The 25,593-nt window shown below is 32.6% G+C and overlaps 2 protein-coding genes across 3 annotated transcripts in view; both read right to left on the reverse strand.

The window, feature by feature from the left end:
* LOC107192645 (talin-1) overlaps positions 1-9,319 on the reverse strand; it is a 125,147-nt gene extending 115,828 nt beyond the window's left edge. Inside the window, exons 1-2 of one of the 2 annotated variants that reach the window (XM_015581951.1) lie at positions 9,205-9,319; positions 6,458-6,693 (exon numbers count right to left, since the gene is read on the reverse strand). The gene's annotated coding sequence lies outside the window, so the exon portion shown is untranslated. The remainder of the gene's footprint in view (positions 1-6,457; positions 6,694-9,204) is intronic. The other variant, XM_015581952.1, reaches the window with a different exon arrangement.
* Positions 9,320-21,092: 11,773 nt separating this feature from the next.
* Positions 21,093-25,561, reverse strand: LOC107192642 (protein ERGIC-53). Its single transcript, XM_015581949.1, has 10 exons — positions 25,360-25,561; positions 24,316-24,372; positions 23,352-23,622; positions 23,167-23,266; positions 22,977-23,088; positions 22,725-22,896; positions 22,453-22,649; positions 22,159-22,355; positions 21,883-22,088; positions 21,093-21,802 (listed from the first exon to the last, which is right to left on the reverse strand). The coding sequence occupies exons 1-10, from the start codon at positions 25,526-25,528 to the stop codon at positions 21,766-21,768; spliced, it is 1,518 nt and encodes a 505-aa protein (XP_015437435.1). The 5' UTR covers positions 25,529-25,561; the 3' UTR covers positions 21,093-21,765.
* Positions 25,562-25,593: the final 32 nt, after the last annotated feature.

Raw genomic sequence — 25,593 nt, forward strand, 5'->3', positions numbered from 1 at the left:
TTTTGCGCCGTCAAATATAATTAGAATAAGGTTATAAATAGATAGGGTCCTCTTCGTCGCCCGACATCTTTGCGAATGAGGAAAATGAAGCTTTCTGTACGCTTCTTATACGCTTCCAATACGCTTCCAATACGCTCAAGTGGACAGAAACTCAAGCGTAGCGTAATCGTCATATTGAACGCTATGCTGACGTGTCTATGACGAGACGCCTTAGTGGACAGTAGGCTTAACTTGTTTCGGTGGCACTGCCAAAGCAATTTTAGCCAGCGAATACAATTCTGGAATATTTTGTTTTTGTTTATTCCAAAATTCTAAAATATTCTCTTTAGAATCTAAACGAGGATACTCTGCAAATTTTCGCAACGTACATATAATATCTAATGTTTGAGTCGCATTATATTGGCTGTGTGTTTTATGATCTGATTCTCTTAGCATTTGTTCAACATCGTCTATTTCAACTTCATCTTTAATTACAGTTGAGGTACTTGGTTTCCAGTTAGTAAGTGACCCTCCATGGTTTTGAAGTATTTTTTCTTTGTACTCCCGAGTGTGTACGAGGTGATTATCAGCTCGTAAAGTTTGCTCTTGATTTAAAGCTATGTTGAACCGCACATCAAGGAACATGGCTACCAAGAAAACATTATTACTATTAGCTCGTACAATTTACTGTTGATTTAAAACTACGTTAAATTGCACATCAAGCAACATACCTGCCAAGAAAACATCATTACTAAATAAATTTTTTAGTCGTATCCTAACTCTATTTGATCAATTCCTACCAGTTTCACAAGTTTAATCACATGGGAACCATTATCAGTAGTAATTGAATAAATTTGCTGTACAGATATTCCATAAGCGAGGAGTACATTTTTTAATATTTCCTTCATATTTGCAGCAGTATGTCGGTTATATACCTCTTTCACTGCTAAGGTATTTAAACAAACTTGTCTTCCACCTACATACGAAACATTGATTCCTAGGAATGAACGATCCATGCAGGTCGCAGCATCGATTTTTAGCGAGAGTAGTCTGCCGCTTAATTTGTTTTTTGAGCTGTTCTCGAAACAACTTTGCCTTTATTATAACGGCATTTCGTACTTCTTGTGACGAAATATTTAAAATTGAAGTCGACGGTATCATACGGATAATATTTTGAAACGCAGTGTCGTTTATTAAATTAAAAGGCCGACCATGAATTGTAACTACACATAAATTGACACATTCATCCAACACTGTTTCCTTAATGTGTCTCTTACTATTAATAGCGCTTGAGGTACTGGTTTCTTCGTGTTTCCATTTTTCTTTCGTAACATGACTGACGTAAATTCATTCAGATGTATCGAAGATAAATATGTCAATAGATTAGTACCATTATTTCCTTAAAAGTACATGTCATATAAAATAATAATCAAATATGTACTTACAAATTACTTACAGTAACTTCGTGACCACACTCATTAATTAAACATATCGACTTCTTACGCGATTCATGTACAGCATTTGTTTTTTTCCGACCCATTTCTTCTTTATACACTAAGAAGACCAATGAACTAAAAATAAACTAACAAACTAATTGTATACTAATAAAGTTCAAAAATCTTTCTCTGTAGTGTATTCGCTCAATACTCGGGCATTAGACTGATGAGCCCCCACGTGTCGTTACGGTCTCGACGATAAATTCTTATTGTTTTTTATATTCCACGTCTACCGTATGCTCGACCTCCCTGCTATCCCTTTCTAACATAAGGCAGGCGACAAAGGGCAGCCGGTTGATGTTGCGACATTCGGCGTTCGAGAGCGTTCCGACGACTGTAACTTTTGTAACATTGTATTCTTTTACACTCGCGATCACACTATACATATTACCAGCAAAATGCTGGTACATGATTACTTTCATTTCGATACTATATCAGTTTCGGTATAACTTTCCTAACATAATACCAGTAACAAAATAATACCGCTTTTAAATAACTTCTTGCAAATATCTGGAAAATTATAATACAACAGGAAAACCGAAACATTACGGATTAATATCGATAAATATACCGGTATTTCGGTTTCTATACGGGTTAGGAAGGTACAACCGAAAAATGCCGGTATAATACTTCGGTAAAAGTCCCTGTTTGAAAGACATTAACAATTTAACAAGTACGATTAGAATAATTGAGGGTAGAATGTTTTTATTAAGAACATTTAAAGTATGTTTGGAAACGTTTTAAATACATGTTTCAATAAAAATCGTTTCCAATGAGATACTTAACACAAAATAATTTTGCTGTACAAATGTGTGCTGCAACTGCTACAATTTTTGAGCGAAGTAACTTTTTGCGAAAACTGTAACGAACTTAAATCATATGTTAAATACAGAAAAGAACGAGAAAGTACTAAGCCTTTTGAAATAATAAACAAAATTTGTTTAATTATCGATATTCATATTTATGAAAAAAAATTACCCCTGTAATGTAAAATAGTACCCTTATTTTACTTCCTTTACAGAAAAAACGAATAATTATTCATCAAGAAACAGACAAGAACATTGCGATAAAAAATTTTGCTCGCATTGTTTTCAGAAATTGATTGCTTTTTTTTTTATAAAAAATGCCTTGGGCATGTAACATTGTTGGATAATTGTTTTCTATCACAAATTTCTGTATGAAATATAAGTATTATAACTATAATATGGATAAAATAACTATAAATAAAGAAACTGTGTGCATCAGTTGTTCTGAATACAACGAATGGATCTAGGCATAGTTGTTCATTGTTTTATACCATTACACTGATGCATTGTGGACTCATTATGCGAAACGTTACTCGAAATGGAACCCCTGGGGTTAATTAAATCAACGTGAATTGTCGTGTCATTTCTTCGCGCGCCATTAAAATTATAAACTCGAATTGGCGCACGTGTCTCTAGTAATTTAGCTTGTTAAATTAACCCCCTCGTGTAGTATATCGTGTCAAACGTTTTAATGCAACGAATTCCCCCAATCACCACCGAAGTGAAATATTACCTGGGTTATTCATTCAAGACAAATGAAAATTACAACGATGTCAGTCGATTATTTTTTATCTTTTGCACGTAATCTTAAATCAATAATATTATGAGGAAAATGTTACAGTTACGTAAAAGAAAAACGTGGAAAACTTTATTACAAGTATAATATTTCATAAATAATATTATTCTTATCTTTTTAATCACATTGTTCACTGCCGCCAACAAATTGTTGAAGATTAATAAGTTTATAATGAATTTTCTATCTGTCGTTCCAGTTTAAGAAATAAATCATGTGAGAAGTAAGATTTGAACGACAACCTTAAACCTAAAATTACTAGTAGAAGCACAAATAACAATTTATTTTATTTACTTTTTGTATTAGAAAATATTGACATCCATATTTGACTAAAAGATAGAAAAGGAAGAGTCTATTCTACGCATTTTTAACCAAATAAAAAGATATTGAAGGACAATGCCCCTATAATTCATGAAGAATAATAACCATTGATGATAATATGCTACTTTAGAGTTTACTGTGTCCGAATTATTAGTTTCCATGAAATTGAAAATAATTAATAACAGACAGACACATGAGCTAATTAATACTCAAATAGATGCCTACACAATTAACTTTCAACATCAATTTATTCGAAAATGTAACCAAGTATACAAAACTTTTATTATACATTCTTGACTTATTTTCTGACCCTCGTGCGCTGTTCGAGCCAATTTGACGCGAACTGAGATTTTAATTTATAATTATACCTCCCACCAGAGAAACTTGAGTAAAGACAAATTTATAAGAGAAACTTGTAGATTAATTTGACACCAGTAGTGTGTGTTAAGACAAATGTTCAACAATTAACAACTTGAAAATGAAGCCTTGAACGCAATTTCGTCTTAACTTGGCTGTAAAATCCACCCTGTGGAAGAGTCCCACATTTTTATTAACACCCTGTATAACGATCAAGCAATCTGTAAATATATTTCCTTAATTCCATGTTAGCTTAGACCAAGTTCAACTCAAAGAATAGAAATACAATTTATTGCACAGTGCACAAGGGTTAACTTAAAATCATCCAGTTTTAAGTTCCACCATCACTAATCTTTATTAGTTGTGATTTTCATTCATATGTTATGCCATTATACATACTTAAACTATCGGCCAAATGTATGAAAGTTTCATAATGAAACCAGGTCTGACAATTAAAGAAAGAAAAAAGCATTATTGTACAACGATCTTATAAAAGTAATGTGCTAAAAAACTAAAACTGATTAAAAATGATTTGTATATTTACCAGTCTCATAACTTTTATTCCTTATATGGTAACAGAATAATGAGTTACTGTTCCATCAATCATCAGCCCTGGTCCCATAACTTTGATCGCTAGGGTATATACGACAAGTGTAATTTCGAATAAACGCGGAAAAGTTCGTACGACCGTAGATTTCGAATAAAGCATCAGTTAACAAGCCTCTGGAGGCACGGTAAGAAAAGGGAGGTTCTCCCGTAAGCCGTATATATCAAGGGTGTTAACTGCTGTGGACGGGATACTTAAATACCCCCCGACATTTAAATCGCATCGAACATTTGGCCACACGGTGCATTAGTCCTGGTAGAATGATCATGGATATAGGACCAAAGGGATGCTCTGCGCGGGGTGTGGACTTAAGTAATGAACGCGTTCACGGGGTGCGAATATTAAATTACAAGTGACTGGGCATGGTGCACCGTAACGCAACGTGCAGGATGATGCACGTAATCCCTGACGAGTAAACAATTCCAAAAATTACACAAAAAAATAACACGTAAAGAATAAATAAAATAATAATGATACGAAAATAACCTAAAGAACTGTGTAATTAATCGAAGCTAAATTCTTGGATATACTTATAAATAACTTTCACCGTAGACGTTGAAAATTAGTAAATATTATTTAGTAAATAATAATTAAATGGTAATGGTAATAAACACGAATAAATTGAATAACCATTAAGGAGTTCAATAATGATTGAAAGAGTATAATACACTTTTATATTGACCCTGATATGCCCATAATTGTTTTTTAAAGTATAAGTTTTACTTTATAATGTTATTCTATTTAATGTCATTTACAATGTTTATATTTTTAAATATTTATTTAATTCTATTTTTATTTTAATGTTTAAGTCTTTTTTTTTTGTGCTCCTTATTGTTAAGCAAGCCCTATGTGCAGGTAATTTGTTTGTTACCTCTATAGTATTTATGTAACTGTAAATTTACTGGTTATAAATAAATAAATATTTTAGGAGGAATCATCTGAATTTTTAGTGTGCTTTTTAAGAATTATTAGTAACCGGTGTCACCTATCATTCGACTGTGCAACTTCAAAAATAATAAAATACAGACACCTGTTAAGTGTCCTTATATTGAAACGGTGGGTTAATTGTAAAATGAAGTGGAACGATTGTACATTTAAAGTAAATAAACGGAAATTATCTATAATGTTTTGAGGGACATATTTCTCGAACAAATTAACTTTATACTAGACCACAATGCGACTGCATCAATTAGTACATTTAATTTTTTCAGATAAATTTCATAATATTATCCTCATTTCTTGATACTGTCTGTGTTTAAATATCTAAATTTATTATCTAATTTTCGTAAGTTGCTAATAGATATAAATACGTATAACTTAACAGTAACTAACGAATCAAATGCATGACACCACAGAATCGTTACAAAAAGGCTTGTTTACAACTTACCCATTTTATCCCATTAATGACGACTACCTTTTTTTACAATCGATTTTCCAATGATCATTGGACAGCTACCGTCACTTGGTACCATAAAAAAGAAACCACTTGTACGCTGGTACATTTCCACACCGTTCAATGATTAGACATTCATGCAACAAACGTGTTAACTCTTTGAAGCATAGTAGTATGAAAAATGTCCCATTTTTTTAGTGCTTGAACATGCATGGTGGGACGGTAATCAAAATGAAACTATGTTGTCACATTACACAAAAATAAAATTACTGTGCAACAACACACTTTTTTGCCATAAAATCCTATGCTTCAACGAGTTAAACCAATTACATACTGCAAACCTTCAAAATAAAACAATATGGTGGCGGTTCATAATGCATCTTCCTTAAGCTAATAAAACCAAGACAGAGTCGTTTAAAAGCACGACAGATTGGGAACAGTATGTACGGAATAGCGGAAATTCAATCACGCCATTGCCTCGCATTTTCACGAGTTCCACGTCCAATTTGTACGATATATTGCCGGGCCCACGATGACGTCCGTCCCTTGGTCGTTCCTGCACCCCATAAATACCCAGAAACCACATAAACTGACCGTTCCGAGTGCCTCGGGTCCATCTACGTGTGCGCCGAAAATTCTCGTGAAAGCCCCCTCCTCCTCGCTGTCCGGTGGATCCCGTGTCGAAGAGAGACAAAAGTTACTTACTCTTGCGGCGAGCTGCGGAGGATACGCCCCACAAGGGTTGCTACGGCTCGCCAGTGTACACAAACCACCCCTGATAGAGCTAAATAAAGAGAACACTCCTGGACAGATTACTGCCTAAGTGCCTTGATACTCTTTCCTTAAGTGGTTGCTTCTTCTTCTTCTCTTTTTTCTTTCGTTTCTTTATTTGTCCAGTTGCAACGGAATTGCGTGCATTTCTGGACGCGAAGATTTATACTCTGCAACGAAATGCAGGTAGCGTTACAACGATAGAGAAAGTTATGGTTGTATAAGGTCAATGTCCCTATTTCTAATCACATCCCCATTTCTGCTCAGTACGTATGTTTTTCATTTAATATAAAAAGTTAAATAATAAATTCGTTATACAGAAAATTATTTAAATTAGTTCAGTATTTCCGTACAAATGCTACAGCCCGCTGTTCAATAAATGGCAGCATTTTAGTAGAAATAAATTTAATAAGTGTACCGTCGTAAATAAACGTGTTGTGAGCGGTTCCGTTGCGATTGTGAGTTTAACGGGGATGCTACGTTTTCACTAAAAACAAAACTTACGGAATCTTCAATATTGTTCGCCAACGTTCGGTGTTGGCACTTACATTTTCGCTGAGCAGAAAGGGGGACATTTTATACTTCATATTACATGAACTATTAATAAGTTAAAATTTTTTTAAAATGTAATTATAAAGGCAGGTTTAAATTTTTTATCTAGTACGTTTTGTTGTCGATTGTTGCATAAATAAATCATAAAAACCAATTTCTGCGATAGCAAAACTCTTACATGATTAGAAATAGGGACATTGATTTTATACATATACATAGAGTGAAAGTCAAAAGTGGTAATTTAGTAAGTTTTTCTATTAGCGACGAAAACTGATTTTTTTATTTTGGTTTTCGTGACGAAGTCTCTGAAAGTGAAAATTTTGCATAAACGATGCATTATATGCATAGATATTTGCGTAAATTAATCTGTAACAATAGGTATTACATAAAAATTGCGTTTTATGATCACGATTTCTCTATATTAGGAAATAATTTGATAAACTTCGACAAAGTTCTCCATTTCATTATATGTAAGAACTTTCCGCAATTACGTATTCTATGTGGGACGAAAATATTGTCACTTTCAATTTGTTTTATCTTTAGTATTTTTTAACATCAACTTAAAACTTTAATATGTGTTCAAAGTATTCTGATAGAGAATTAAAAGCTGTATAAAACCCAGTATATTAAGGTTTTAAAAGAGAAAATCGATAAAGTGGTGACTTCTTTATTAGCTACGGTAAATGCATAAAATCTGCAGTCGTAATAAAATATGTATAAATAACATATAAACAGCGTATTTGTTTATTTAAGTATACAGACACGTTTTGTTCAATTTCCAGAAATCTGAATTGTTAGAACTGTATATATTTTAGCTGGCAAACGATTGTGAACAATCTTCGATGATACGGCGAATTTCTTTCAACCCCTACAGAAAAAAAATGTTTCCAATAAAGACAAACAGTTGAACACCCCCGGAATGGCGTCCGTCACGGTTCACAGCTCAAGGAACAATAAGAATTTATTACGCAAAAAAGAGCACTGCGGATGATGACATTTATAATCTTTCACAAGGAGCATAGATCAACGATGTTTTTGCTCGGCTTACAGGGGCGTCGTCCGACACTGAATTCGATTTTAATTATTATTAATTGCCCCTCGTCACCGAGGGGGGATTCTTGGTTCTTAGTTTCCTTGTTCGTTAATTAATCTTTAATCCCAGTAGATATAAATATTCCATTTCTAGTAAAAAAAAGATTATTGCATACTATCATATTATATTACTTTATCTAAATATTATTTCTCGAACTCTTAAAATGCAAAATTAAACTTGTATATATATATATATTTATCTATAAGTCATTAAACCTATTATTAAATATGTAATAAGAACGAATTAATTTATTGTTATTAAATCGAATCTTTTTTTATCGTGAACACTCTCAAATGTCTTTTGTATCGATGCGTTTAACTGAACCACACAAACCTGAATTAGTTGTGGTAGTGATAACTACACTGCGAAAGTTTATGTAAATTTACAATTTCAGACACTAAGTATTTAACGCTATAACTACCAAACCCGTCAAAATAACGGATTACATATTTATGATTTTTCCATTATTGAAATTATAATAGTGCTTTTGACGGAATTTAGGCTGACTGTTAATTTAAGACAGATTTTATTTTCTGGTATATTATGCTAGATTGTCTTATATATTCTGTATATTATTGTATTATATAATTTAATTTAATATACATTCAATGCTGGTAGTTCTAGTGTTAAAAATTGAATTTGGTACACGATGTGCAAAATGTGCTTTATTTAGTGAATAATAATACGTAAACCGAATGAAACTTTATTACAAACTTTATTCGGTTGCATTTTCCAAATTAAGAGATTCCATAAAATGCTGAACACCATCAGTCTAGAAATAATGAGTCTAAAGTGATTTTAATTACATTATATTTGGACACGATCTTATTCTAAATTGTTAGTTCTATATATGTATAACCATCACAATAACTGGTGAATATATGTAATGAAAAACATAATTAAGAACACAGAATAAATAAATGCATTTAATAAGAAATAGGATAAGCAATGAATAATTAATGATATATTGTTATTGTATGGAAATGAACATATAAATCTTACACTTACAAATAAATATATAATTAAATGAACATACCTACTTGTCATGCTTATATCGTACACTGTTATATATTCACGACACATCAACATTTTTCACCGTACAGCACAAGTGAACTAAAACATACCGATTGGAAACACTACATATATTTTCTTCGATCTGACACGTACCAAGGTCCACGACCGACTAAATGTTCGTTTCTCCTTGCAGGTAGGTTAAACTTTACCAGGTATATAGTAAACAAACTGGATTCCCAAATGATTGTAATATAGAATAGTAAAGACACAAACGAAGGTGATGACCATTTAGGTGAGACAGGGACAGAGACAGTTACCAGTCCAATACCTGACTTGTCTCGTTAGACGGACCGTAGTTATATGTAATTCCCAAATTACGTAAACAACTACAATATATTGCTGTAAAATAAAAAGAAAAATTTCTTCTCCTCATTTTAAGATTATCGTTATTAACCATTATCGATCTAAAGATGTATTTACTGCGAATTATTAAAAGTATTAATCTTTCATTAAATTTTCCTTACTTACTTCTAGTTTATCAACACTGCAACACCGATAATAATAACTAGATACCGTGGATATTTATTACAGTGGCATTTCTCCTACAAGATTAGGGAAATATGTCACATGACAAACTTGTCATTTTAAAAAATTTACATAGAAAAATGTTTCCGATCGGTAGAAATACTGGAAAAAAGTTTCCGATCAGATTTTTTAATGTGAATTATTTAAGTAGTAATATTTTGTTATGTCCCCATGTGCACGTATTACTGCTTTTATACGTTCTGACATCGAATTAAGAAGATTTTTACAATCCATAGGTGAGATTTCTTCCCAAGATATTCGTATAGCCTTTCGAATTTTTTCTTTATTTCGTGGCTTTTTCTCGTCGATCAGTTTTTTAAGTTTTGCCCATAAGTTCTCAATGGAGTTTAGATTGGGACTATTCACTGGCCATTTCATTGTTTTAATGCCGTTATGCCGTAAATAGTCTTTTCCCACTTTGCTGCGGTGGCAACTGGCATTATCATCTTGAAAAATAATATTTGATGAATCTTCAAACCAGTTTTCAATGCTGGAAATTAAAAAATTTTTTAAAATTTGAATTCACATTCTGAAGAAAAATGCATAATTTGCCTACCCCATTCTCAGTCATACAACCCCAAATCATGTAGGATTGTGGATATTTTGGTTTAAAATTTAAGCGATCTATGCGAAACTTCTCATTAGACCTTCACCAAACAAATGTTTCTGTATCATCTCCTGTTGCAATGCATACACGTGACTCGTCACTAAATATCACATTATACCAGTCCTCCACGGTCCAATGTGCATGCTCCTGACACCATTGTAAGCGTTCTCTCTTTTGCTTCTTTGTAAAGTAAGGTTTTGCTTTGGTTTTTCGAAATGAAAAACCCATCTCATGTAATCGATTTCTGACAGTACGATCAGAAGTATTTTTTACCTACTCTACATTTATCTGCTTCGAAGTTGCTCGTCTCATATTTGTTACAATTTTACGTAATTGTCGATCGCCTCTACTAGTTGTTGCTCGAGGGCGGCCACATCTTTTGCAGTTACAGACACTTTCCGTTTCTTCGTACTTCTTTTTTAAATCGCTAACTGTGCTGTGTCTGCATCCTATGATTTCTGCTACTTTCCTTTGGCTATTTCCTTCCTTGAGAAGCTTGATAATTCTTAATTTTATGTCATTAGAATACTCTTGGCGTGGTGGCATGTTGTACCATTCCACACTTTTCACTTGTATACCGAATAGAATAGTATGACTAACTACATAACTGACATTTCAGAGGTGACGAACGTCTGTTTACATGTCTGTAGTTCCCTCTTGTGTTTTTATTTATCTTTCATGCTTCATACATTCAAGGAGCTACTTATTTGAGCCATGATCGGAAACATTTTTCCATGTACCATTTTATTTCTCCTTTTGCTTCCTTTTCATAACAATTGGAAGTTTGTGTTATTTTGTTGTTATTTACTCTATACTGAACTTCTCTTTATTCCCCATTACTTTTAACTACATCTATTAATATTTAACAGTTTTAAAACATGAATGTTTTTAGTAAGTTTCGTGTTTATGCGTCTGATCGGAAACTTTATGCCAGGGGTTGTATTTCGTTAACCAAACGCTGTAGACCCGTAAATAAATTACTATTATTATGTTTCAGCGAAAATTCCAGTAAAGAAACGACATTACACACGTAATGACCCGATATTTATATCCATCACTCGATAAATCGTGGAATAATCGTCGAGCCTCGACCTATACGATTTAATATCGAGCATAACCGACCGGTTGCATGAATAAAATCAGGGGACAGAGAACGAGTCGTCGAGGGTATGATCCCGCAACGAACACCGATAACACGATCTACGACAAAACATCCCGGAACCCCGAGCGAATGTGACTCCCGAAACGGCTCCGTTACGGACCCCTACCCCGAAAGTGTGGCTTTGCTTTTAATCAATCGAATCGATGTACGCGTTTCGGCAATTCGATCAGCCAAATCGTTCGTGGAATTACGTCCCCGGCGGATCTAAATCATCCCCCGTTTCCACGAGGACCGGTTACATAAATCGCCGCGCAGCGGGGCCATTGGTCCACATTTACACCTCGCCTCCATATATCTATATGAATCTATTAGATGATAACCGACTCCACCCTTGCCGATGTACACACACGCTCGTGGCAGGAATGTATTTCGATTTGTCACAGCCGGTATCCGGTGCATTCGCTCGAACAAGTCGCACTATCGATGATTGGACACGCAGAGGCGAGCTTCTGATTTATTGGACGCAAGTCACGTGACACGCTTTAACCCCGCGTGCGAGAGAAAAAAAAAAATTTAAATGAACCGCGAACAACCCCTTTTGTCTTTGTATATTTTTGTAGACGATAGGATAATATATAAATGATAGGGTTGTTGAAACACTTAATTTCTGAATTTCTAAGACTACAGAGTAATTACTATTCAGTTCGGTTTATACTTGTGTGTTTAGTTCACAAAATGGGAATGGTGCAGCACCTGCTTGCAGGTGTCGTACTGATACTGTGACTCATAAAGTTTCTTCACGAATGGTACTCAGTTCTGTTTGATCCAATTATTAACCAAAATGCGAATTTTATTTCAACATTAAGAGAAATTTGTCACAAAACGATTATAAAAGTAAGGTAAAAGCTGTGTTTAGGGGATGCAGCTCCGATAACCTTGACCTTCGCATATGTTGTTAAGCACACTCTTTTTAGTAACCTCGAAGGAGCTTTAACCGTCGCTCGGTTTTTATTAAAAAGTTATTAGCAAAAACTGTTCAGAACATATAACAGTTATATTATGTAGGTATTGAGAGGCAACTGTTCCTAACCAACTCTGAATTACTTTTTTCTTGAACTGTCTCTAACCAACTCCGATTAGTATAATGCTTCAGAGTTGATTAGAGACAGTTCAAGAAGAAAAATAATTCAGAGTTGGTTAAGATTATTTAAATGTCGTTACAAAATTTTTGGGTAAAATTAATATCGCAGTATAATCTAAAACAAAACAAATAGACAACAAACAAAACAAGTATTTTCGACGATTTATAATGTAAAAAACGAGATCAAGCATATCTGGCTACGTACGGCCTTTTCCACTGTGGCATTCAACGTGTTATTGACGTTATTGTTACTACATCAAACGGAATGATATTACTGAATTACAGCTCTCAGTATACTAATTCTGAGTTTTACATATTCGCGTTTACTGAAAAGACGTAAATACTTACGTAATTATTATGATCATTATATGAACATCTACGTGTGTATATAAATAAAAAGAAGTAGAAATAGTAGCGTATAATAAGGATGAAAAGATACACAAGATACAATACAGGACGAAATTGTAATGAAGTGTGAAAAAACGAGTTTGAGAAATAAAAATTATACACACCGAAAAATATTGTGAACTGTACAGAAGAACTAATGCCTACATGTATATTATTTAAAAATTGTAAAAGTAATTTTTCAACTGCTACATCCCTCACATAAGTGTCATTTTACGTTATTATGATGTAACTTTAAATGGACACAAAAGTAGAAGTGTTTATAAGAAAGAAGCAAAAACATATCTGAGAAATGGATGGTTGAATTTAATATTTCATCTTACACGAGGCATTTTAACATTACGTATAAATTCAAGTGTAATCGAGAACTTTTTGGTGAAAAACTGATTTTATTATGTTCTTCTGCATGCCTAAGATGTTTTCAGAACTCCTGCACACTTTTACATGGAGTTTATCATGCTAATGGGTCACGTGCGCCATTTTATCGCAGCGAAGGTCGCTTCAACTTTTGCTTACACAGTAAAGTGGTACTAATTTTTTTCTAAACTGTTAGTTTAAGGGAGACTGTTTTTTCATCCTTTATATTTCCAACGAGTATCCACTTCGTTATGATAACAATCTCAGTCTGAGAAAACATAAAACGTTCTTGTCAACAGAATACTACAGCTTTATCGGTTAAATTAGTGAAATAGAATTATCAATGATTTTTTGATAATATGGTCCAAATTTTATAGCAATGTAATATACCAGTGAATTAAAAAGAATTCATTCCCTAAAAAATGTTAAAATAACAGTAAAACGAATAACGTTTTCAAAAAACTTTACGAGGCAAAAGTCTAATCTTTTTTGGTTATATGATAAGGAATAACAATAATATAATATAACATTCCTAAATATGTAGGATTTGATCAAACAAATTAACTTAAAATAGAACTATTGTCTTAGCCAAACTTAAAGACATAATAAATCCAAATAATAAAAGGTTTTGAAACCTAAAATAGTCCAATGAAATATGTATATATACAATACGTACATGCATATTTCACTACTAAATTTAACTTTTAAAGTATTGGTCAAAGAAATTAAATATAGGAGAGTCTAGTAACAGTTTCTATTAGATCAATCGATAGAACTTATGAGAAAATACGATAAACGTAGGTATCCATTTGAAATATTAAAAACTGCTTCCTTAACGAAAAACCATTGATGGATCTGAATAAAGACGATTTATTCCCAAATATCTATTACATTAAATTGTCACACTATTGTTTTTTAAACCAAAGTAATACCCAATATTTTACTACTTCCTCGTCGATATTACTGTAAAGAAGATCTTTTTTTAATATCCTGAAATTCCGATTTCCCTAAATTTATTACATTAAATTTTCTCACTATTATCTTTTAAATAAAAATAATCCTCAATACTTTACTACTTCCTCGTGGGCATTATTATAAAGAATGTATATCTTCTTTAATATGAATCCTGAAATACAGATTTCCCTAGACAAATTCAAACAGAAATTAGGAACCAATTTCAATACTACATATTGGGATCATTTCCAACATTTCAATCTTGCCTATTGTATCTCTAAGTAAAAGCGAAACAGAAAATATGTAGTACAGAAAAAGAAAATCTTGGCACGTACAAATACTAATTGCAGAGGCTACGTCATATAAAAATAATAAATTCACGAGACACGGGATAGAAAATGATAATCAGCATATCGCCGATCATTTCGGTGAAATCTGTCCATTAATTCGTGAAAGCATCCCCGGGCTATTTTAATAACTCATGGTCATCATGCAACACCGTCGGTAGTTCTGCGTCGGCAATAAAGCACTTTACAACTTCGCCAATAAAAAAGTTTGAACAATTCACCTTCGGGGGATCAATAATCGGCGGGCTCCGATTGGATCCCGTGGCGGCCAATCATGGGTGATCACCACTACAAGGGTTGAATTCCGTGGATTCTGCGCCACCGAGCAACCGTTCTTATTGGTTGCATGTTCGCCAATGGGGCTGACACACCCCTAACAGGGTGAGATGTTATAAAAATGGACGACCGAGGTGAAATACGCCGAATTTCCAATTTTTCTTGTACCCCCTTATTGCCTTTCCTTGAACATAGAATATCCACTGGCAAGAAATCGATAAACTTTCGGTTGGAATTTTTTTTTCACAACCTAACAACGCCATTTGTAGAAAGAGATTTTCCGTAACCCTCAGAAACCACACCCCACTTCAGCATACGTAAACAAGTGCGAATTGGGATTTTGAATTTTTGATGATTCAGAACTCGAAGTGAATAAAAGCAAATTGAACTCGTAACATATTTTTTCGGATAAAATTTCCTGAGATATTCAATGGTAATATGTAATTGCAAAGGTGAAAAGTTTTTTAACTATTAAAATTTAACACCTTTATGCTAGCCAGGTAGAATGTTACAGACGAAACGGTTTCGCTGGTGCAAATTCACACTACAGTACATCCTCGATGAGTGTTCAAAGGCTCCTTGGTACTGAACGTTAAATATTTCATAAACTGATGACCATATACGGCTGAAACAAGTATCATTGGCTACAGAATTCCAAGCTCTATGCTAAACCTCATTAAAAGCGTTACACCTGGGGACCTCTTCTCATCAGTGCCGAGGAGTCTTTGAACACTCATAAAGGATTTACTGTAATGTGATTTACTGTTAGTTATTGAATTTATTTACGTACATAGCAAAAATCATACTCCGTTAATTCTTAACAAAAACAGTCGGGCCACTGGGGGATAAGATACTCGCGAAACTAGCCAGTCGCCATAGTGTTTAGGACAGTTCTCCATATTATGTCTCGAGTAAAAATAAAAAACGATGGAACAATATTTTATTTCTTGAGATTTTTCTGCCTGGAGACTTATTAATAGAGCTTTTGATTGTTAGTGTTTACTGACAAGGAATTTATTCGTTTCCCCTTAAGATAATATTCAAAAAGAAATTATATTATGTTACTAGAATTGTGTTTTACTGGTTCACGATTGTAATATACTATTAAAAAAATTGATAATATGTTCTAGCGAAAAATACAACAATTGCGTATATGTATTTCAAGTATTAGAAGCTGCTTTTTTAACGTAAGACTATTTTAGGTTCTAATTTAATTCTAATAAAGACGTTTAAACAGTTTTACTCTTAAATATTTATTACATTTTTGGACACTCTTTTGAATAAGAATAATCTCCAGTACCTTCAAACCTTTCAACTACTAGAAAGTAGTTTCAATGCTGTTGGGTTCATTTCCAACAATTATTGGCTCTAAAAAGCCTATTAAATAACCATCGGTACGTAAAGAGAATAGTGGACACCTCGTAATGAAAATGACAATTGTAAAAAATGTTCTTGATCGGTGAAAATCTGATTAAGAAGGAATTTTAAATCTAACTGGATATTACCGCTACTGATACCAATTGCAGCAGAAATAAAATCATCTTAGTAATTCTTATCGATAAATCAATACGCCTGATCTTTAATCTGAATTCATAACCCAGTCAGCCAAACTTGCAAAGCCAAATTTTGTCCAATGCCTGTTATAAAGTTATGGCTACTAGTTTGACGCAAGATTTGCTATAAACAACTTGCGCGCAGATTCGCAGCAACATATTCAGCAAATTGGCTTGCGCAAACCTTGTTCTGGTTTGGCCCTGAATTTGACATAGGCCCTGTTACAAGACTTTCTGCCAATCTGCTTTACCATTTGCTGGCGTAGCCTGCAAAACTCAAGTCAAATACGGAAACAGATAGCTATGGTAGTTTAGACAACTTTTGTCATTTATTGTTGGCAATTTGCTCGAAACTTTTAAGTACACAACTGGTTATCAGGGAATGTCATTTTCTGTAACCATGACTAACAAAAGATTAAATAGTAATAACCATACATGATGAACGAATGAATCTATATATTTTTATCAATAATCATTATAATAACCTTATCGAAAGAATAAAAATAAATTGAACTTTAACCTAATGTACTAACGACGACATGATTACTGCTATGATCATTCTCAAGTTACACTACTAAAAATAGAAATTAAAATATGTTAGTAGATACACGATTTTTTATCTATACTAAAACGTCTCCAGCGTTAACTTTCATCTAATATGGCAGATGATTATGCAAACTGATAAAAATAAAAAATACTATTATTCAACTTCACTATTCTGCATATTTGGATGTGTTATAAACAACCAACAACAACAAAACGATATTATTAAATACTACAACAACTTCATTACAATCGATTAACACTATGACGACTGGCCTACTTTTCAGTACTCAATGTCATTGAATTTTTTTATATACCTAGCCTAGAAGAAACTATATTTTGTTAATTCTTGACAAAGGCAACCGGCCACTGATGAAATTTATTCGCGAAACTAGCCGTTCACCATAATGTTAGATATTTGTAAATACATACATCAGTCAATGCAACCTCCACTAAAAAATTAATTTTTATTCATATCTGAATTTTAAACATTCTCACGTATTGTCAAGAATCTTCAAAAATATAGTAACGAAGATCTTCATAACACGACACGATTTATACATTTTTGTATTCCTATTGAGAAATATTTACATTTCACGATGTGCACATGAATGTCTAATAAAAGAGGCCAATGCGTTTGCCGCATTGCAGATATGCTGCGTTTCCTTTCTTTCACGGAAACGCTTCTTCAACCTTTATTGCAGCCTTGTCCCCACCCTGAACCACTGTTGTCACGAAGATTTCGACGCCAATGATCCGTTCTCTGTCCCACCAACTATGGGACAAATATCGTTGGAGAATTGTCCGTCTTGCTCTATTATAAATGGGAGGGTTTGGGGGGGGGGGTGGCTACACGAAGTGAGGGGCCCATCTCGTGGACCCCTTATTGAATTATACGCAAGATTTAACCACTACGCATTTTCTCTCGCTTGCCTCGTTTAACTCTGATTGTTACAAACTGCACGAGTGTCCTCAAATGTGTAAGAGACAGGACATCCGAGCTCATAAATCTCAATCCTCACGTACTCCAAGTTTATGCTTTTCGACCACTTGACCCATTAAGTCTGAAGCAGTGAAATAAGGCGATTTTTACATATTTGACTAATTATTACGTATTAAAGTATATAAGAATAGAAATATAGTCAAAAATCATTTTGGATCTGTATTTTTTGTGTAAAAATGTTGCGTTTTTGCGGTAATGAGCAATTTTTTTTATTGAAAAACGTAAATAAAATAACATTATTCTGTCGAAATATGAATTATACATAATACGAGATATCATGTTATAAAATTCCACCACATGAGAAAGATACCCCCAAAAATTTCCCTGATTTCAGAAAAAATTGGTTTATCGTCGTGCCATAAATACGTTACTTTCTTCAAATTTCAAAACGTCGTAGGATTTAAGTAAAAGAGGAAACAGTGACAAAAAAAATGTTAAATAAATCTTTGAAATCCTCTTTCATAACTGCAATATGAAAAACAGACCTTAATAATGTAAATTCGCTGTAAAATTTCGAGTGAAATATTACATTAACACAACGTTGAGTTAGGTATATAATGGGTTAAACATCGAATTGTAAATCGTCCCTTTTCGTTTCCAGAAATTACAACAGTAGAACGCCGATTATACGAAGTTATAAGGAGACAAAACCCTTTCTGATGAACACTTTTTTTAGAATAATCGGTCTAGGAGAATCGAGGTTTAATACTATTTATCATAAAACAATTAGAAATAAAGTAATTATAAACGATGCTTACTTATATTTAAACGGCGCCTAACAACCATTTCTTCAATTTAAAAAAAAAGATAAAGCAATACCATATTCGCCTATAATTTTATATCTTGGGTTATCTTTGCATATGTCAAATCTAGTTACAATATGGTATTGTAGATTAAAGCGTTATATAATTGAAGACTGAACATAAAAACGGCTGTAAATATGTATGTACAGATTTAACCCATTAAGACCCAACGTTGCGTAAAAGCAGCAATTTAGTCGCTCTTTTTTCTCAGTCACATTACATTACTGAATTCTGTATTCCATATTCCAGTTGTGAAAGAGGATTCCAAAAATTAGGTTAATATTTTTTTTTGTCACTATTTTTTCTTCCACTTAAATCCTGCGACGTCTTGAAATTTGAAGAAATTAAAGTATTTATAGCACGATGATCAACCAATTTTTTTCTTAAATCATTGAAATTTTTTGGTGTAACTTTTTCATGTAGAGAACTTCTATAATAATATTGTGTCCAGTATTATAATGTATTTTTTACATTTTCGCAAAATAATATATAAGTTATTTTATTTACGTTTTTCAGTAAAAAATTGCCGAAAGTTGCATAAACGCAACATTTTGTTACACAAAAAGTACCGATCCAAAATGTTTTTTGATAACATTTATATTCTTTTTTATACACTATAATAATAATATTATTATATATACAAAATAAATAATAAATAATTATATGTATAAAAATCACCTTATTTCACTGTTTGTGACTTAATGGGTTCAGAGTATGGCACTTACAGCCTTATTCTTTTATCTCCAGTCTAGAATGTATTTTAATCTCGTTTTTTACAAATAAATGTTAAATAATCCATTTTGTAATAATTATGTTTCACAGAGTTCTTTTAAAAACTTAATTTATTGTTTTGATATTTTAAATGTGAACAGTAGAAACAGTGTACTAAATAAAATTGCTGTCTCAATAAGGAAATACAAAATGCTTTTTGCTGATAAACGTAACCTGAACTATACACTTTCAGTTAGTCATCAGCTTTATTTATAGGCATAGTGCTTCATTGTTTTGTGCATATTTCGCGATACTTGGAACATATAGTACTTCTTTTTGTATTCATCAATATTTCGTTCTTAACTAAAAAATTTGTTTGTCTTTGACATCAACGTTTATGTATTTTATATCTATACATTAGTGAAGTTTTTACTTTAACCCGTTTTCCCTTAAAAAAATGTATCTCGGTAAGCGTGATAATGTGTGAAATGTGTGCAAACAAATTATGTCTGACCAATACTTTTTTGTACAATAAATTAGTAATATTCATATCTAGCTCTTTCAGTCCTATTGTTGTAAGTGTAAAATTTTGTAATAATTTATAATTACAAAACTGAAAGAGTTAAACGACAATGCAATTTGGATATCATTAAATAATTTAGTTTTAATACTCTACTATCTCATAAAAGACTTAAAGACAAATAATTGGCTAAAATTATTTAAATAATCCAATCACTAAATAGATAAGTAAATAACTATAGTCGCTAATCGAAATTATTGAACTACAATAATAGCTAGTGTGTAATTTACAGAACATACATTTTAAGTTACATGTGTTTGAAAAAACATCAAGAAAACATTCAAGAATTTAAATAAAAACATATGTAAGTTTACAATTATTAGAAAAATGTAACTAACGTTAATTAGTAGGATTGAAGTTTTTGTTGTATATGTAAATTACTTAAAATATTAAAAATCTTATAAACACACGATTGTTTAATATAGTACATTGTTTACGTTAAGTTATGTACAGTTTCACTGATTCTGTCGCTTAAAGCTAGTCAACATACGAGTTAAGCGATAAATAATCATTGAAACACTGCGTATAAAGTTCTACATTCACTAAATTCCAGTTAATGTTTTTCCATTATTATTTTTATTATCAGATATATTTCATTATACATTTACAATCTTTGATAAACTTTTACAAATGCAATAAGGTTGATAGGAATACCGAGTCTGCAAATAATTCAAGTTTTCCCTATGTTTGCTACTCGATACACCGTATACACTTACAAAGTACTTATTAGCTTAACAGAACCTTTTTTTTTTTATTTTATTATACCTTCGAGGACGTTATGATTGTTCGACGTCACCATCATGAATAATACACGGAATATAAAATCATTCATATTTCGAATTCGATAGAGCCATGTTCGTTTCTTATTTTTAGTTTTTAAGTATCTATTACATTAAAAACACGGAACTTACCTATACGATCATTCATATAAGGGAATGTAGTACCAGATCGATAAATATCATCTTACATAGCTGATAAGAATTATCGAAATTCCCCCAGACAAAAATCTCATTTTCGATTCTCGATATGCCGATTCCCGATTTAAAAAAAAAAACATATAAACATTTATACAATGTATTTCTTCTGACACTACGACAAAAAAGATCACCACGTAAAAAAAAGTGAAAGATGTCATGCATGAAACTAGCAAAAAAGAATTCATGTGCGCATCGCGCGAAGATACTCTTAATGAATGTCAATAAAAAAATATATATTACACACAATCCCCTAAGTAACTCACGACAAAGTTTGCCTCATTCCAACATTCATAATTACGTTTCCCCACTTATTTCAAACGTCGCATTTATTATTTGTCATCCTTGTCTCCATGTGTCTCTTGTTCGTACTGACAATATGTATCTCGTATTCGGAACAATATTTTTGAAACGACTGAATTATACCAAGCTAAGCAAAAGAATTATTTTTACCATATCTACAGAGTAATTGCTGCTCCCCGCCCATTCGTTAGGTCTAACTCGGATGAAGAATGCATTTATTACACAAATGTTCAACAAAATGCATGTTTCACGGATACAAATATTAAGTCAGTACGTAAAGGCAAAAGTTTATTTCTATGCCGTCACTTTTTTTTTATGCTGTAGAATCAAAAACAAACCTTAATATAACTTCTTCGCCTGTGCTTCCTTATTGTCCCTATACGAAGATAGAAGAAAATAGAACACAGTGTTTTTAAATATATTTTTCGTATGATAATTAAACAAGCTAATGTTTACCGATATAAGCTGTATCCTAACAAGATGACCATTTGAATTGCCACGAATAGTAAGAACATTGTCGTTGTTAAGCAATTCGTTGTAGGACAATCTGTACTTCCACTGCCTACTTTAGTGTTCATTTGCCCGACGTCCCTCTTCAATGTGTTAAGTCCATCTCGCATTTCAGAAATAAGTGAGTGATAATCGTACCCCATTTGTTGTACCTGCAAATAAATTTCTTCGATGAAATATAATTCAGAGCGAGACTGGTAAAATTACGTCGGAAATAAATACCTGAGCAGTTGGAGCGCGGGCTTGATTATTAAGAATGGTATCAGTCTTAGAATATACTTCATTTACGAATGATTTAATTTCTCTGGCTGTATTGATTATAACATTCTGATTGCCCAATAGAGTGTCAACTTCTTGTCTGCGTATTGTATCGATTAATTGAACTTGTTGCCCTGGTTGACCCCCAGTTGCTTGTACACCTACAAGCAAATTATTTACACATTTCCTAATTAACTCTATATTTATACTACAACATATAAATTCGAAGTTATATCTGATTGTCAAATAGAAAAGTACCTCCTAACTGGAGCTGAGATATTAAACTTAAAGATCTTTCTTGTCTCCCAACTATTTCATCCAACTTTCTATTCAATTCACGCAGTGCATCAAACATCTGGCTTTGACCAGAAAAGATCTGTCTCAATTCCCTTTGATTGTCGGTTTCAAAATATTCCTCAAATTCTTCCCTTTCACGGCGTTCTTCTGGGTGATCTCTGGAAAATTATATCATTTTATAAAACGACTTTTCTATTTGAAGTAAAATTTAAAGTTGTCAAAGTCTCCCGTACCGGCGATACTCTTCCTTCTGTTGTTCCAACTTTTTCTGATAATCCAAATATTCTTGGCTAAGTTTTTGTTGCTCCTCTAAAGAAACTTTTTGACCATCAGGCCTCAATTGGCCAGGAGGAAACAAAGAATGAGTTAGGAAATGTGAAACATCGTGGTCATCGGCCAAACCACCTTGAATAAACCATTACATCGTGAATAATTCTTGCAATCAGTATTATTATTAATTCAACCTTTTTTTCTGTATTACATACCAGTAGCAGCAGAAACACCAAAGAATCCGCCTTTCGGTAAAACAACATTTTCAACGCGGAAACACATCTCATAGTCTTGCTCATTGTTTGTCATACCATTATGGAATAACACCTTCAATCAACAATGGCGATTAAGATACAATATAATACTAAATTCATATCAAAGAGAACACTACATTAATGTGCTTACTGTTAAAGTATTCTGATAGTATTCAACTTTTGCTCTAGTAGCAAATGGTTTATTTCGGAAATCTCGCAGACAGCCAGCTGACAATTGAGTCATACCATCGCTGTATCAAAATTAATATAAACGGTCATTTATTGAAAGTTTCAAAGGACGTAAAAAAATTAGAATAGTATGAGATGTAAATTCACTTTGTATGATCGAAGGTTTTTGTGCCATCATTGATGACACCCATGATGTAAGGGTTGTTGTGTTTATTGTCATTGTCAAATGAGTCAAAGAAGATTCCAAGACCATTCCACTGATCAGAGCTGCCAAAGACAGTACCATTGTAAGCACCCTTTGAACTGGTATACCAAAATGCTAAACCATCAGCTCCGATCCTTCCCCTTCCTGTTACTCTAAATATCAACTCTACTTCCCACCAGTCAAACAAGACTGGCTGTTTGACCCATATTGCACCTAAATGTCATTTTAAATTTTCATGTAATACAAGGTAAAAAAAGAAAAAAACATATAATACATATGTACTCATTAATACAAAAATATAAAATGTATTCGATTATATTTGATACATAAGTAGTTTTTTATTGACATTAAATATTACATAGAAAAGTTTATAAAAACTTCTGATATAGAAGTCAAACTCTTCAAATAAAAAGTAAAGAAAACTGATAATATCATGAACATCACTGATTTAAATATAGCTTGAGATATATGAACAAGCATCTCTTACGTAGTGATTTATTTGAAATGTGAGTATAATATTACAAAATATGACACACATTAAAATGAATATTTTAAAAATATTAAAAGTGTAAAGTTTACGAAAAATTAAGTTAATCAATTTGGCCCATATCTATGTCTCAAAATATTTTATTTATATCAAAGAATATCTTTTATAATTACTATGTAGATTGCAGTTGTTTATGCAAATTCATACTTTTACAGACTAACTGAAAAAGCAAGTCAATAAACACCTGCTTCCACCACAAATAATTTCCCTATGTCAAAAACAATATAAAAAATTGCTTACACTTAAATAAAATATTGTATATAATGCATAGTTTAGTTATTAAATTTTTTATTCTGCCCTTAAACTTAATATTTAATATACAGATTAAAGAATAATACTAAAATACATTTTTCACATACCTTTTTGACTTCTCAATGATGGAGCTACTCTAACATTCTCTGCACTTGCAATTGCATCTGTAATAAAAATATATATTAGTATGAATATCTAAAACAAATTAATTGTTTTGTGAGATATGGAAAGAATAAAAAAATAACTATGGAAGTATACAATGATCCAATTGCAAATTGTGAAGAAAGTGCAATTCATTTATATAGAACGTTTCAAAGATAAATGCATACATCTAATTTATTTGCTAGGTTCCACATTCTTGTTCCTGTAAGTACCACCTATCATGATGTTATTATTTATACAATGTGTATATAACACAAATCATAACAATATAGGAGAATATATTCAAACAATCAGTTATTACTCTAACAATCACGTTTAAAAATTATTTTGTTACAGATAATATGCATAATCAAATAAACCTTTATTAATAAATTAAAAATCTGAATTATCTCTGAAATAGTTAATTCTCTGACATATGTTTATCAAGCCTCTTTCATTTCTTTCAATAAATGCAGTTGCATCAATTGTATTTGGTTATACAATTTGTACCAATGCTATTGAAGCACCCTATATAGAAATAAATTACTAAATAAAAAAATATGCATTCTCTTGAATATCCAAAAGAAATCAATGAATTACAATACAAAATTAGACAAGAATAAAGAAACAACAGTGGAGGTAATAGTAAATGAAAACTTATTGCCACAGAAGTATTAAATTGTTGAACACGATGAGAATTCCATCAACTTGATAGAAACGCATAATTTACATGTTTTATCTTTCCACTATTCAAATCAAATAAAGCAGATCCCGATGTAAATAAAAACACGTACACCTGTCGTGACAGTTTTGCCGACTTCTGTCAAGTAAATACTGTCAAATCCACTCTTCAAACGAACTGAGATAAGAAAGCCTAATTGAGACTTGCGTTCGCAGGCGAAATAACGAAGTGTTCCATTTAAATAATCGGAAAGCCGACTGCATGGAAATAACATACGGAAAGATTTTACACCCGCGCGTGTGCTTGGTTAGGTTCTCGTTTTACTCACTTCCTCCGTATTCCCAGAAAGGCACGCCTCCATCTTTTTGTGCAAGATACGGCGGCTTGAACGAGTACTTGTACTCGAACTTCCGATGAGGTATTTCACCGAGGACTGAAGCAATTACCAAAAACACGTGAAAAATCAAAAGCCACCTCACCTCGGCGGCCATCTTCATTTCGACTGTCGAGTCGAAAGTAGATTGACCACGGTCGACCCTGCGGCCGGTAGGAATGATTGGTG

The sequence above is a fragment of the Dufourea novaeangliae genome, unplaced genomic scaffold (assembly GCF_001272555.1).
Source record: "Dufourea novaeangliae isolate 0120121106 unplaced genomic scaffold, ASM127255v1 scaffold393, whole genome shotgun sequence".
NCBI classification, from domain to species: domain Eukaryota; kingdom Metazoa; phylum Arthropoda; class Insecta; order Hymenoptera; family Halictidae; genus Dufourea; species Dufourea novaeangliae.